This window comes from Schistocerca cancellata, chromosome 4, assembly GCF_023864275.1.
Source record: "Schistocerca cancellata isolate TAMUIC-IGC-003103 chromosome 4, iqSchCanc2.1, whole genome shotgun sequence".
Taxonomy (NCBI): Eukaryota; Metazoa; Arthropoda; class Insecta; order Orthoptera; family Acrididae; genus Schistocerca; species Schistocerca cancellata.
This window is the reverse complement of record NC_064629.1, coordinates 162,463,991-162,480,140: the sequence shown is the minus strand read 5'-3', so window position 1 is coordinate 162,480,140 and position 16,150 is coordinate 162,463,991. Positions and strand designations below refer to the sequence as shown.

The 16,150-nt window shown below is 37.0% G+C and overlaps 1 protein-coding gene across 1 annotated transcript in view; it reads left to right on the top strand.

Moving 5' to 3' along the window:
- LOC126184745 (unconventional myosin-Va) overlaps positions 1-16,150 on the top strand; it is a 373,204-nt gene that overhangs the window by 323,656 nt on the left and 33,398 nt on the right. The window contains exons 17-23 of the mRNA XM_049927281.1: positions 3,072-3,293; positions 5,004-5,322; positions 7,811-8,064; positions 10,248-10,397; positions 11,063-11,159; positions 11,623-11,812; positions 11,894-12,092. Coding sequence (XP_049783238.1) covers positions 3,072-3,293; positions 5,004-5,322; positions 7,811-8,064; positions 10,248-10,397; positions 11,063-11,159; positions 11,623-11,812; positions 11,894-12,092 — 1,431 coding nt within the window. The remainder of the gene's footprint in view (positions 1-3,071; positions 3,294-5,003; positions 5,323-7,810; positions 8,065-10,247; positions 10,398-11,062; positions 11,160-11,622; positions 11,813-11,893; positions 12,093-16,150) is intronic.

Genomic DNA, 16,150 nt, shown 5'->3' with positions numbered 1-16,150 from the left:
AACAATTCCAGCAGACAGGAAATGTGTCCAGGCACTACAGTACGGGACATCCACAGTGTACAACACCACAAGATGACCAATATCTCACCATCAGTGCCCACAGACGGCCACGGAGTACTGCTGGTAGCCTTGCTCGAGACCTTGCTGCAGCCACTGGAATAGTTGTCTCCAGACACACAGTCTACAGATGACTGAACAGACATGGTTTATTTGCCCAGAGACCTGCAAGGGGCATTCCACTGACCCCTGGTCACAGGAGAACCCGTAAAGCCTGGTGTCAAGAATACAGTACATGGTCATTGGAACACCGGTCCCAGGTTATGTTCACGGACGAGTCCAGGTATAGTCTGAACAGTGGTTCTCACTGGGATTTCATCTGGGATGAACCAGGAACCAGATACCAACCCCTTAATGTCCTTGAAAGGGACCTGTATGGAGGTCGTTGTTTGATGGTGTGGGGTGGGATTGTGGTTGGTGCACGTACACCCCTGCATGTCTTTGACAGAGGAACTGTAACAGCTCAAGGGTATCGGGGCATCATTTTGCACCAGTATGTCCGCCTTTTCAGGGGTGCAGTGGGTTCCACCTTCCTCCTGATGGATGATAATCCACGGCCCCACTGAGCTGCCATCGTGGAGGAGTACTTTGAAACAGAAGATATCCGGCAAATGGAGTGACCTGCCTGTTCTCCAGATTTAAACCCATCGAGCACATTTGGGATGCTCTCGTTCGACGTATCGCTGCAGGTCTTCAAACCCCTACAACACTTCAGGAGCTCAGACAGACATTGGTGCAAGAATGGGAGGCTATACCCCAGCAGTAGCTGATCCAGAGTATGCCAACCCTTTGTGCGGCCTGTGTACGTGTGAATGGTGATCATATCCCATATTAATGACGGCACACATGCACAGGAAACAGTGGCATTTTGTAGCACATGTGTTTCGGGACTGCTTCACATGTGTTGCTGGATGGTTTTCTCAACTTACCACCAATACCATGGACTTACAGATCTGTGTCGTGTGTGTTCCCTATGTGCCTATGCTATTAGCACCAGTTTTGTGTAGTGCCATGTTGTGTGGCACCACATTCTGCAATTATCCTTAATTTATGAACATGAGTGTTCACTTCTTGTGAATGTCTTCCGGTGTCTTTCCTGCTGTGACACCTCTCCTGGTATCAGGAGCAATGCTGAGCCTTTGGAAAAAAGCTATCATCACAACTTAACAGGCAGTCAGTGGACAATGTTGTGTGGAATAATGCCAAGTGAAAATCTCAGAGATGGCCAATTTTATAAACATCACAAGTGAACAAGTGTTTGTATGCTGCATGAACAATCGATTATCAATAGTTTTTGGGATTTGCATTGTATTTCATTTATTGACCACTCATAAAAGAGAGATTCGTTGGTGTTAAAACAGTCTCTCTTACCATTCATTTTGCTGTAACTGTGACCCCCTTTGGTCAAGTTTATCTGATAACATTATATATCCAGCTGTACTATACTGGATGGTTACAGTGAAGTAGTCACTTAGATGTACACCATTTAGTGGAAGAAACCTACCTCAGTTGTTCATTTGCATCCATGAAGTCTGACTGTGCTGCTTGCAACAAGATAGTGTGAATATAAGGACATCAGGAGGCCACATTAATGAAATTTTGTTCTCTGGATGGCCACAGTTCATCAGTTTACCATATAAGTGTAAGAGTGACACAACATTGACAGCATTATCATGCTCCCTCGAAAGTATAATGGTCAGTTGTGACTATTTCATGAATATGGGCAGTAGTTAATGCCAAGTTGTGTCTATGGGAACTATTAAGTAGTGCTGATGAAATTAGCATGAGATTTTAATGCAGTAGTTTTCAGGTAAGTATTCAGCAGCACAACCGGTATATACTTAGCTTCTGTGGGATACGGCAGAAAATTAAATCTTGTGGATCTTCTGCTAGGACCACAGTCAGAAAGGAGCTCATCACCAGGGTGTACAAAATTCTTGCCATCCCCACAAATTGCATTAATTGTTTCACAAGATTTTCATGTCAGGCTTGATTTTGATATTCTGTAGACTACCTGAAACCATGGATCCTCCATGTGATGTAAGAAATATGCAGGCATTTAGTGGTTATAAAGCTATATGCTGATTTTAAATGTGGATTGGAGACGACATGCATCTATTCAGCCAGGTTATATTACCATAAAAACAAGGGGAGGGGGGAGGCGGCTTAAAACATCATAGTGTGTTTGTCCTGTAGATCATTGAATTTATGAACTTTGTGAAGGGCAGAGGACATTTCTTAAATAATGTGACACTGATATTTTACAGTATAAATAGGGGTTCCAGTGTGGAAATGATAAATAAATTACATAAAGAGTTTTGGAGTCAGAGGATTGTGCTTTCACACATCCTGGGAGGTCAAAACTGAGATGACTGACACATTACAATCAATATGTGCTTCATAAACTGTAGAAGTTAAGTGGGGGTTTGTATTCATTGTGTTTGTTGTGCCATTTTATTGGACTATTTATTAATTTTATAATTAAATACTTGATTATAGTTAACAATCAGCTTAGACACAAGGGAACAGATCTGTAAAATGGTATGCTATAGACATGTTAACTGAAAATTGGAAACTTATTTTTGTATCAATGATTCAGTGATGCAACTGAAGGTGACTTAATGTAAGATATAATACAGGAATCCCACCCCGAACCAAATAATGTACTCACAGTTTGAATGTCATCTGATTAACTATTTGTTAACATAGGTATAAAGTGAGTGATTTAAATGAACGGGAAAAAGTTGATTACACCACAATTTTTTGTAAAACAGTTAACACATCATTGTGCAGGGAGCTGACGATACCATGCAGTGGAATTGTAAAGTGGAAATTGTTGACACTCTAAGCATAGGAAGCAATATGTTCTGGCTAAACTGATATTTGGACAGTAGTGATAACAATGAATATTGTGACAGACTGTGTGTGTGTGTGTGTGTGTGTGTGTGTGTGTGTGTGTGTGTGTGTCAGCGGGTACTTTATTTTGAATTGATTGATTTTCTTTTTTTTCTTAGGCAATCATAATACAACGGTATGTCCGTGGCTGGCTTGCACGCAAGTGGTATGCACGTAAACGAACACAAGTGATTTTGGTACAGTCAGCTATACGTCGCTTCCTGGCCCGGCGCAAGTTCCGTAAACTTCGGCAGGAAGCACGTTCTGTTGAGCACGTGAAGAAATTGAATAAAGGACTGGAGAACAAAATCATTTCTCTTCAACAAAAAATTGGAGAACTGGTATAGTAATTTGCAAATTCATAGTTTCATTTCTTATCAGAATATTTAGTTAGCTAATAATTATAATTTTTAATATTACTTCTTGTATCATGAGTCTGTGGTGAAACAGTCTCCAACTTGAAGTGCATTACTAAGCATGATCGTATTGATAGGATGTCCTTGCCTCCTTCTGACCTTTCAGTTTACTTTCCCACAAACTTACGGGGAGATATAAGGTGTATTGTGAACTCTGAACTGCAGTACATCTGGACACTTTTTACATAGGGCAATACAACTCAAATCATTACTGCAAAGGGGAGAAGTGAAAAGTGACAGAAAAACGTTAGAAAATATTCTGAGGATTGAATAAAATACCTCTGAATTTCTGATTTGAGATATACCCCTGTGCCACAAAGCCATTCTCATCATGAGCCCACTAACAAATAAGTAATATTTTTTGAAAGTAAAGTATAATATTAAAGTTTATTGTTTCAGCTAGTGATACTAAAATACGTTTTATAGCTGTGCACAGTTGTGAAAGAATTATCAGTGTAGTTTCTTAATTAATCATTGATAAATTTTTGCTAGCTGTTGATCTTTTTTGATCATCTGATTTACTTAGTGTAATATTGTCCCTCCTCCAAATTTTGTAAGGCATTCTTTCAGTGTTGGTGTTCACGCACTGAGAACTGTGTGAAGTATTGAAGAATCTGGAGCCAAATGTTCCGTGCTTGTTAGAAGCAATTAAGTTGAATGTTGTCTTAGGCAAGAATGATTTTGCAACAAAATGTCACTTATTTACTCAGATAGTGCTTATACTCACTGTAATATGCCATCCTTGGAACCATCTTCCTTGGTTTTTAACATTTTATTCATAATCAATGGATGGCTGTAGACATAATGTAGGTACTTATGTTCTAGGGTTGTGTTCTCATGTGTGTAATGCACTTAAGACATTTGTATGTAACTTAGTGAATTACACACAATTAATCATCTTCATTTATGTGTGTTTCTTTTTTGTAATTTATGATCTGAAAACTTTTTCAAAATTATTATTTCAGTGTTAATGGTTTTGGCTCCCACACTCATATATTTGTAACTTGTGTTAACTTCACTTGTTTCTTATTGTGTATGAACATTGTTCAACTTTTTTAAAGCATTATTTTCAGCATTTTGTTTGCTGTTAGTTCTGTTCTACTCTTATTTATGCATTTTATGTGTTGTACCCGTTTATATTACCATCATTTGCTCTTAGGAAGTGCAGTGAGGGTTGTAATTGAGGTACAGAGAAGAGTTTTGCAGACAAATGAATGTGAGATAAGTTACACTTCTTAAGCTGTTGTTGGGAGAATTTGTAAAAATGATGTCCTCATTATCATCTCATAGAGATGAGTTTCTTGCATTGAAGCCAGAGGATTTTTTTCTTCCAGTTTACAATTCTAATTTTCGTTGGAACCTCAAAGTATATTCCTAACAATGCATTTTTCCTTGTAACAAGAAGTAGCCCTTCTGGTTAACGCATCTTTAACTGATTTTGCAGTTTGTATGACTATTTCTAGATAATAGTTTCAGTTCCATTTATTGTTAATTGTTGTAAAATATCATTTGAAGATAGGATTTCATTTCACTTTCATGATGATATGCATGTTTCCGGATGTTAGGTGGTATTAGTCAATAATTCAGACAATACAATTTATTACTGAAAATTATTTATTAATAATTTGTTTGCAGGTTAAAGAAAACAATGCTTTGAAGCTGGCCCAGACAGAATTGCTCGAGCTGAAACCAAAATTTGATGCTTTGAGAGTTGTGGAGGCAGAGAAAAAACAGATGGTTGCTTTGTTGACCAAAAAGGATGAAGACCTGGAAACTCTGAAAAAGTCACTTGAAAATGAGAGAGATGAAAAAATGGATTTAATTAATGAAAAGGAACGGTCTGAAAAAGAAAGAGCAGAGGAAGTTGAAAGAATTAACAAAGAAAACCTTAGATTAAAATCTGAGCTTGATGAGTTAAATGAGAGGATAAAATCTAATCAAATTGGTGCAGAAGGTAAACCAGTACCCATTAAAAAGTTACATCATTCAGAGATAACAAAGTGTTATGTATTTTATTTTCTTGGCTTTTAATAGATTGAAATTCAAAATAATACGAATGAAGTAAATTTTGTAGATTTATAATAGTGACATACAGCTGACAGAGTAGATAACTTACTTGTGATCAACAACCAGTACCTCTTTACTATTGTTTATCACCCTCCCACATTTGCTCCACACTGCCTCCTCCCTCTCTCTTTTTTTTCTCTGTCTCTCTGCCCATGCTGCCTCCTGTCCCCCCTCTGGAGAACCCCTCTCTAATGGACGTCGCTAATCAGCAGCTAATTCAGTTTGCATGTGTACTGTAGAAAGTCGTGCTCCATTTCTTAAGTATGCTTATTATGACATACGAAGAGCTGTGTTGTGAAGTGCGCTACTGTGTTAATTTACAAGAATAGTTAGTGTATGAATGCAAAAGTAAATATTTCTTCAGGCATGATGGCTTGAAATGCAAAGCGAATCATTTTCCACTTTAATGGAAGGAAAGAGTTACTTCAGTCCAATCACTGCTAATCACTTGCAATAAACAGCAAGTTACATTGTGTGTAATGTGATAAAAGGAGTAACAAATACTCAATATAGTGCTGTGTCAGAAGTTAACTGTTCCATTGCATCATGTTGAGTGTTAGTTACCACTTTTATTATTATGAAAATGTGACATGCTGTTACTTGCTTCTGTGTGTTCTTGATGAAGTAATACTGTGTGTGTGTGTGTGTGTGTGTGTGTGTGTGTGTGTGTGTTTTAGGAGGCAACGTAGGTTTCTATGGTCATAATTGTGCATACATGGCTTAAGCGTCCTGTGAACTTATTAATAATGTTTTAAAAATATGCTGTCGTGTTTGGTAATAGACCCTATGATAGTATAGTGAAAAGGAAGTTCTTACATTGCAAACGCCAGTCAATGTTTTGGCTGGTATACTGGTATCATCGTAGTCATAAACTCCTTAAAAATTAAATTTTAACAATGTACTGTTTTCTTAAATGGCTAAAATATTTCCAGATCAATCTCTCTCTCTCTACTAATAACAATTGAAAATGGTTTCATCATCTTACACAGTAGTGCTGGTAAGATAATTTTGGAGAAATGTTAATTCAGTGATTCATTCTCACACTACTTGTATAACCTCAGTGAACAGTTAGGTTATTTACATTGTTATTTTGTATACTGCAGAATGATGTATTTGAATAAACAAAATAATGTGTTCAAACACATTCACATAAATTTGACCAGGAATGACATACAACTTATGATCACTGGACTATGCACAAATACCCTATGGGTTAAAACTTATTTTTCCGTTATTTCATGGAGAGTGGCCGCACAATATTATTGATGGTAGTTATTTTTCTCAGTGGGGAATTTATGCACGGAGTTCCTTGTTGCTGCTCACAGGAAGTAGACTACATGTGGACATTCAGTTACCTTCTCCCTTCCATTTGTTCCATACTTGTCTCTAACAACTCAAAAAAGACACAAGTGCTTATTATTCATCCACAGAATTCCAATATGTAATACAAAGTAAGAAGCCAAACAAAGGCCACAGTCACTGGCATGTTATGTAGGAGAGCATATGGGATTTCCAACACTCATTACCTGAATATGGGTTCTTACCTTTAAATAATACTGGATATATTGATATGTTTCCTTCAGTCATTTTCTGTGTGTGTTTAGAGTTCTGTTTGGTAGTGAATGTCACTGTATTCTCAGACCAACTTTCATATTGACGAGAATTAATTCACGTGAATTCATTGCATTATTGTAAGATCATTGTTACTACAGAAGAAAAGCTCACAGATCTAAATATAATCAGTAGTGCAACAATTCACTCTGACACTCAAATGTAAAAAAATTGCACAGAAATACTAGTGATCAAACTACCTAACTTAAAACAGTCAACTATTGTATGGAGCATGACAGTGAGAGATTATTTCGTCTCTTCTGTTTTCACAAATTGTTGAATCTTGAACCAACAGTCCTGAAAGAGTGATGCTGGACACAACTTACTACAGAACTTCACTCTGGCATAATGTTTTTCATCACTGAATTTGCAAGATTCAAAGTTGATAAGAATGTATATGCATTCCATTTTAAAAATTCCTTTGAATATAAGAGTGGCACTTTCTTCTATACAAAATAAACCTTCAAATTATGCATTTATTACATGCTCATAGTTTAGCTTAAATTTATTGGAGTGATTGATGTTTGTATGTATTAGTCCATGTCACTGCAGAGCTATGTACTTGACTTCATCCTCAATCATATTTCTATTCCAAACAATGCTTCCTTTCCATGCTACCTATATTTTATTAAAACTAGTATTTTATGCATGGTAAAATACAAACAGTTTCTCATGGATATATTGTAGTTGATTTTCTACTTAACTTACTAACCTAAATGCTAAATATTTTAATATTACATGATAGTTTGCTTCAATTTTAATAGAGAATCTACGGGCACGTGTTGAGCAAGAAAAGCTGATGCTGATCCGTGAGCATGATCAGGATAGAGATGCTTATCAAAAGCTACTGGCAGAGTACAACCTACTGGAACAACGGAATGAAAGCCTGGAGAATGAACTGTCTCGTCTGCAATGGAGTGGGTCTTCTAAAAGTAATCATCAGCGTTCTTTTTCTGATGCAAGCACTGTTAGCGCACAGGATACAACTGCAAGTGATGTATCGGAGCTTGGAGAAGATGTAAGTATTCATTCATTTATTATTCCCATTAAGTTTGTCTTTTGTGTGCAATGCACATATGTTATGGGATATGCCTGTAGGTGAGAAGTATTTCTGAAGTGATCCAGAAACAGTTGGTTACTTGCACAAATGATCAAATCCTATCCTCACATGAATTTCTAATTCAAAATAATGATTAAAAGTGCTGGTGAGTCAAGCATGGATACTAAAAGGGAGAACTGAATTCCAGGGGGGGGACATTACTCTTGCGGAAGTAGACAAAGAGGGGCAGTAACACCATGGAATCACTGTAAGTTTTAATATATTCAGGGGGTGAGCAAAAGCTCATTAAAAAAATATACACAGAAATACAATCCTGATACTGAGAGTGGTTTAAAACTGCCGGAATTTTATGCTTTGGGAAACAACTCCTTCCAGCCTTCAGTAGATATTTCTTATTCATGAACTGAAGTACTCTTGGTATAATAACTGGAAGTAGTGTATATAAAGTTGACAGTAGTATGAAACTCATAACCACTCACCAGGTCGAAGTAATAGTGAGCTGTGCACAGTCACACCAAAATAGGACAAAATCTCTGTTACTATCAGTTCATAAAAAGTTAAAAAGTGTGCAACGTAATTAGAATTTCGAGAAGCATCCGATGACCAATGAAAGCCAATGCCACAGGTTATTTAGCTAATCGTAAGTGTTCTGATTGGTATAGCTTCTCTTGTAGCAAAAATCTATAAATGAATCAATTATTTATTTTTATATTAATGTACATACTGTGGCCTTTATATAATATTACATTAATTCCTAGTAAATAATGTCCCTAATAAAGTGCATGCAGAACTCCATTTCTCAAGTCATTGCAAGAATTGTTGACTGCTTACAGCTTCCAGAAAAATTGTGTTAATATATAATTTCAGAAATGTGTATGTAGTAGAAGTTTATTTTCTCATTACATACAATTTCAAGCCATTGACTTAAAAGTGCAGGAGGAACTGAAACCATAACAGAACCATCTCTGACCAAAAATACGCTGTCTTCTCTATGAAGACACATTAGACCATCAGGGCACCGAACATGTTAATTCATTTAAAAAGAAACAAAATTGCAATTCATCAGACCACACTACATGCCCCCTGTCAACTACTGTTCAGTTTCTGTTGTTTGACCCCTTAAAGTTTGCCAGATGTGTCTCACTTTGATGTACCACACTACAAATGTCAATTGCATATGATTCCCTTAACAGTGTTAGCTAAGAAACTGATTGAGACACACCTGCATTTACCGATAGTTGCAGTTCATGTCAGCTTTGATAGTTGCAATACTTGTTGGGTTTGAAATCGATTGTCATCAACAAGGCATGACACTCACCTTATGTTTCTATTTGTTAGAACCTGTTTCTATTAGTTGGAATCATTTTACGACTATTGTTTTTACACCATGTTAAACAGCTGCAAGTGTTATAAGATTTCTTGTAGGCATTTTGGAAAGTCCTTGCTGGTACACCAACAAATGGGGCTACTTCATTCCTGGTTTGCTCAGAGATATGTCCAAACACAATAGCTTCCTTCTGCCGGTCTATGGTGGTTTCACATTGACCACATATTACTGTACTGATTCTACAGAACTGACTGACACACACACACACACACACACACACACACACACACACACACACACACACCACTTCATTTGTCTTCTGCCTCCAGTGGGAGTGACTTGAGGTCTTGGTGACAGATGCCAGTTACATGCCATTTACACTACTCGAGAGCAATGAGTGTGCTTTTCTAGTGTGGGGAGTGGAGGTGACTTATACTTTGATGAATTCATTATTCTCATATTCTTTTGGAAACTTCCACAGTTCACAAGCATATTTTGCAGGTAGGACAAGGCATTAATTGTGGTTCTTACATATATATTTACACATGAGTAATTGGGTTCGAATTCACCTGCTGTACCTGTCAACTTTAATTTCTATTTTTATGCATCAATGGAAACAAAATACACTATTCCAAATAAATCTCAAACCAGTTTCAAACTCAGCATTTTGCTAATAGGCAATATTCCTAAAATGAGGCCTTACACCTCAGAAAGATAAGTGGAAGTAAAACCATACTGCCAAGGAAGCTTTATTACTGGCACATGTACTTCGGCAATAGTTGCTAATGCTTTTCCTTGTTGCATTTGTTTTCAGATTGAAGGTGTTCAACTAGTTCTCAAGCTCCAGCAGAAGGTAAAAGAACTGGAAAAGGAACGAAACAAGTTGCAGAAACAAGTAGAAGAGTTCCTTGATAAACAAGACAAGCCACGTGATGATGAAGCATTTTCACACGATCGTTTTCGAGTAAGACTTGAAGTGATGATTAAATTTTCTAATCAATATATAAAAGTTAAATCAGTTTGCTGTGATAGTATATTTGACTTTCATGCTTAAAATAATATTGATTAAGGAATTATTTTTTCCATTTCTTTGTTCAGAATCTATTTTTGTATGTATGATAGACAGATTTATGCATTTATATTAAATGATTGCTTGAAACGTAATAAAAGAAACACTTTGCAGCATGGGTACTGTGCAGCTTTCATCAATGTGATGGTTATTTTTTTTTACTGCTGTTGGCATAAGTTGCTAGTATTAATTTTCTTGTGTTCAAACTTTTTTACCTGACCAGTTTTGGGCATTAACAATCATTTGTGGCTAGCTAACACCCCCCCCCCACACACACACATATTACAAATTTTGTAACATAATATCTTGCAGTGTAAATAATATATTAGAAGAGTACAAACTTTCTCATAAAACATTCTTAGAGCTGATGCAGAAAATCGGTATTCAAAAGCGTCATCTACGTGGTCTTCTATTATAATTTATTGGGAAACAGCTTTTTTTGGGCTAAGAACATAGACTGACATTATTCAGTTTAGATTTATTAAAAGTATCCACTAAGTTTTAAATACTGTTGTCTCCGAGACAGTGTTCTTATGTCACCTTTGATATTTAAATTTCAGTTACAACAACTGGAAGTGGAGTATTCAAGATTACGTGCAAATTTGGCTAAAATGCAAATAGCTGTAGCTGACGGATCAGGACAAGAAGAATTTTTAAGTAAGTTGAAGTTGTTGCTTCTTGATCATAGTAGTGATCTTTGTTATTTTTTCTTTTCTATTGTCTCTTTCAAGTGCAAAAGTCCATTGTTTTCAGTGTAAAACTAACAGTTCATGTTTTGTGTTGGCTCCATACACACTCCATTAATGGAAATATTGTGTAAGTGCATGTTTATGCAAGTACTGCCAGTTCTAGACAAAAATAATTATTATAGCAGGTTGCATGCCAAAGGCATAGAATTGCTGAAATATTAAAATGGTGATAATGGGTGAGAATGTATTTCCAATGTGGGTCTTAAGTTTGCTGTGTTATCAAGTACTTTAGACAAAAACTTGATGTTTCCAGAAGACTGCTTAACAAACATTGCATTAGATTTTCTTCATGACTGTTGTTATGCTACTGCATTTGTCTGAGTGTCAGTTTCATTTATGTCTGATATTACCACAAATTTCTTCTCATTTAGGAGAATACAATGAGCTGCAACTTGATTTTGACAGACAGCGGGAGGAAAATATACAGTTACATAGTGTTCTAGCAAAACAAACCCAAGGTTTGAAAAATGTAGCTAGTAACAACTATGGAAGTCATGTTGACTTAATAAATGAGGATGGGGAGTTAGTAATGGCATTTGAAGCACAAAAGAAGATAAACAGGTGAGTGCAGAAATTTAGTTATCTTATTTTGGTTAATTACAGCTGGGAATCATTAACTCTTTAAATTGTTAATTCATATAGGCAGCTGGAAGATGAACTGCAACAAGAAAAAAATAGGTGGCAAGTAGAAAGAGAAGAACTTCAACAAGAAAATGAGAAACTCAGAGAGGAGAATGATAATCAGCGCAAGCTTTTGTCTATGAGCTTAACTAAAAGTCCACAAACTCAAACTGAGGCTTTTATGCAACATGAAATTAGAAGACTGACTTCAGAAAACTTGGTAAGTATTAATTGAGATCATACTCCATTTTAACACACTATATTACAAACCAGATGACATCTGCGCGATGTTTTGGGAGGAAACAAACGTACATGAAGAGCTGATAATGTGGACTATTGTAATTGGGGAGGGAAACAGTGTACTCCAATAGCTTTTTTCTCATTGGTAAAAACATACATGAGGAGAATGCATATAGGATTGGGGCCAAGTCAGCAGTGATGGTTGTAGTTTATTGTGGTCTCTTTCACCGTTAATAGTTACCCTACTTTCTGCAATGTTTCCAGTTAGTTGCAGTTGTTCCCTTACTTAATGCTGAACTTCGGCGCTGGGCACAAATACCATGCTGCTTTCTTGATTGGGTAATAGTGGATAGGGTTTGCCATTTTCATCTTCCAGCCAAGTAATGAAGTGTCAACTTCATTTTTTGTCATGTTGATGACTGTGGCGACTGCTTTTGAGTGCAGTCTTTCCTGTTGTAGCAGATGAGTGCAGTACGAATGTAAACTCATGCTACACATACCTCACTATATGAATGACAGCCAGAAAGACATGTCATCAAGCTCAACATTCCTATTTGTTCGATAGATAACCAACAATATTACATGCCCTGACTCAATGATGTACTATAGAGATAGTGCCCCATCTCTCTCTCTCTCTCTCTCTCTCTCTCTCTCTCTGTCTCTGTCTCTGTGTGTGCCTCCCTCCCTCTGTTCAAAATCAATTGAGAAATACTCACTCAGACATTACTCCCAAATTTCCACGAAAAGAAATGTAATTTACCTTGCCAAGTCTGTCATGTTCACTAAAACACTGATGTTCACCTGTCTACTGCCTCAGCAACCTGATGTAAGCTGTCTACATATCAAATGCACATTCACTTAAAAACAACACTCACCTAGAACACTGGAAAGTTCAAATGAAAATTCATGCCCACACAGGAAATGCAATTTCAGAATCTCTCAATGTTTTGTACTGCAGATAACTTAGTTTATTATGAAGGATCACTTCCCAATCTCTGAAATCCACTGTGAAAACACCAAGGTCACATAATACTAGCTGCACCTGTGACATCTGTTGGCTGACTCCATGATTTTGCAAGCTCCAGACCACTCTGTACAATTACTGAACATTCAGTTCTTCAGTTTAATCCAAATACGAAGCATAAAGTGGGGAAATTACTCATAATTAAAACTGTCCTATTAGGCTCAGACTGCCATCAATTTAGAAAGATTAGAGAAGTCGTAAAAATACAGCAAATGAAGCAGGTGGAAAGCAATACAAACATCTAAAATGTGAGATTAACAAGAAGTAAAAAATGGTGAGAGAGGAATGACAAGAGGACAAATGTAAGGATATAGAAGCACTAGGGGAATGATAGACACCACCTACTGGAAAAGTAAAGAGGCCTGGGGAGAAAAGAGAAGTAGCTGTATGAATATCAAGCGTTCAGATGGGAAACCAGTGTTAAGGAAAGAAGGGAAAGCTGAAAGGTGGAAGTATATACAGGGGATATATGAGGGAAGTGAACTTTAAGGCAATGTTATGGAATTGGAAGAGGACATAGATGAAGGTGGGACAGGAGATATTATGACATTCCCTCAGAACTACTGACGGCCTTAGGAGAGCAAACCATGATAAAATTGCAAGATCTTTGAGATAGGTGAAGAACCCCCAGACTTCAAGAAGAATGTAATAATTTCAATCCCAAAAAAGCAGGTGCTTACAGATGTCGATGTTACTATACTACTAGTTTAATAAATCATGACTGTAAAATACTAAAATGAACTGTTTACAGGAGAATGGAAAAACTGGCAGAAGCCGACCTTAGGGAAGATCAATTGTGATTCCAAAGAAATGTAGGAAGACCCAGTGCATACTGACACTAAGACTTCTCTTAGAAGATGAGTTAAGGAAAGGCAAACATGTGTTCTAGCATTTGTAGACTTAGAGAAATGTTTTTAACAATATTGACTTGAATACTCTCATTGAAATTCTGAAGGTAGCAGTGATATAAAGTAAGGAAGCGAAAGGCTATTTACAACCTGTACAGAAACCAGACACTAGTTACAGAAGTTAAGGGGGCATGAAAGGATAGCAGTGGCTGAGTAGGGAATGAGAGACAGTTGTAGCCTATTCCCAGTGTTCAGTCTGTACATTGAGCAAGCAGTAAAGGAGATGATAGAAAAATTTGAAGTTCAGGGAGAAGAAATAAAAACTTACAGGCTTGCCAGTGACATTGTAATTCTGTCAGAGATAGCAAAGGACTTAGGAGGATACAAGATGGACATCAACAAAAGTAAGACAAGGGTAATGGAATGTAGTCGAATTAAGTCGGGCAACGCAGAAGGAATTAGTGTAGGAAACAAGACACTAACAGCAGAAGACGAGTTCTCCTATTTGGACAGTAAAATAAATGATGACCAAAGTAGAGAGGATATAAAATGTAGACAGGAAATGCCAAGAAAAGTGTTTCTGAAGAAGAGAAATTTGTTAACATTGAATATAGATTCAAGTGTCGGGAAGCTTTTTCTGAAGGTATTTGTCTGGATTGTTGCCATGTAAATAGGTGAAATGTAGACAGTGAACAATTTAGACAAGAAGAGAGTAAAATCTTTTCAAATGTGGTGCTAGAGAATAATCCTGAAGGTTAGATGGATTGATCATTCTGAAGGGTAGATGGATTTACTGCATAGCTAATGAAGAGATACTGAATAGAATTGGGGAAAGATGAAATTTGTTGCACAACTTGACTAAAAGAAGGGATTGGTTGATAGGACACATTCTTAGACATAAAGTGATAACCAATTTAAGTACTGGATGCATGCATATGGTGGAGGGGTTAAAAATTCTAGAGGCAGTGTAAGAGATGAGTACAGTTCACAGGCTCAAAAGGCTGTAGTTTATAATAGTTACTCGGAGATGAAGAGGCTTGCACAGGGTAGAGTAACATGGGGAACTGCATCAAACCAGCCCTCAGATTGACGATGACGACGGGGGATGACCGGCCCATCATCTTCAGGCTGAATGAAAACCCTCTTCCCCTTGCAGCCGGAAACTGATAGAGGTGACTAAAATAGTGAACAGGGCTAGCATACATGGGTGGCCAGGAAATGATTTATTTGCAGGTTGAGAAATTGCACTGCATGTTTAACCAGTCTCATAATAATTCCAAATAATGCTTTCTCATCTGCATTCCTGTGTTAGTAGTGTTCTTGTCTGAAGTGTAGAGCTCACTGAAACTGGTCCTGAATAAACGTTAATGGGTATTTTGCAGAATGTGACAGTATTGTATTTCGTGAATGTACCAGCTAGTGAATTACCAGTACATTTTCTGTTAGGTCAACAGCTACTAGAGGTGAAGTGTTCTTTACACAGAAATTAAATGCTGAAGTGAAAAATGTAATTTTTAACAAATCAATTAATGGTTTCAGTTCTTACACAGACAGTGGAAGCTACACATGGTACAAAAATTATCATTAATTGTAGCTTGATTATGGACCGTTTTGATTTATAACACAGTATTTCCAGGCCTGTGTGTTGCAGAGGAGTTGGTGTGTTGGGTTGCTTACTGATCATAGACTCAATTGGCTGTCATTCACATTGTCTCAAGCTGCAGCTCATTGAGAAAATTTAGCTGTTGCTGTGACCAGTTCTACACATTTAGATTGTCATATTTTAAACACAGCTACACCATAAATTATCCAATTTGTTCCTTCTTTGTAACAAAGTTTCTCATAGTGAATAAGCAGTACATTGCTGTGGTATGGAGGCAGATTGCTTTCATCCGTTATGGAACTGACTGCTTCATCTCTTTCTTACTATATGGTATGCATTCTACAGTTTTCATCATTAAAAAAAAAAAAAAACGCTGTCAGCCTTGGGCCTGTCATTTAACCACAGATATTATACTAATTATGCAATAAGAAACAGAGTAAGTGAAGCCAGAAATGTTAAACCTTGGTATTCCTTCTGCACTTTGTTTATTGACTGCTGCTTCTCAGTCTACTCTCGGGTATGTCTAGAGTTTACCCTCTTTCATCTGGTTATAGGATTGTAAA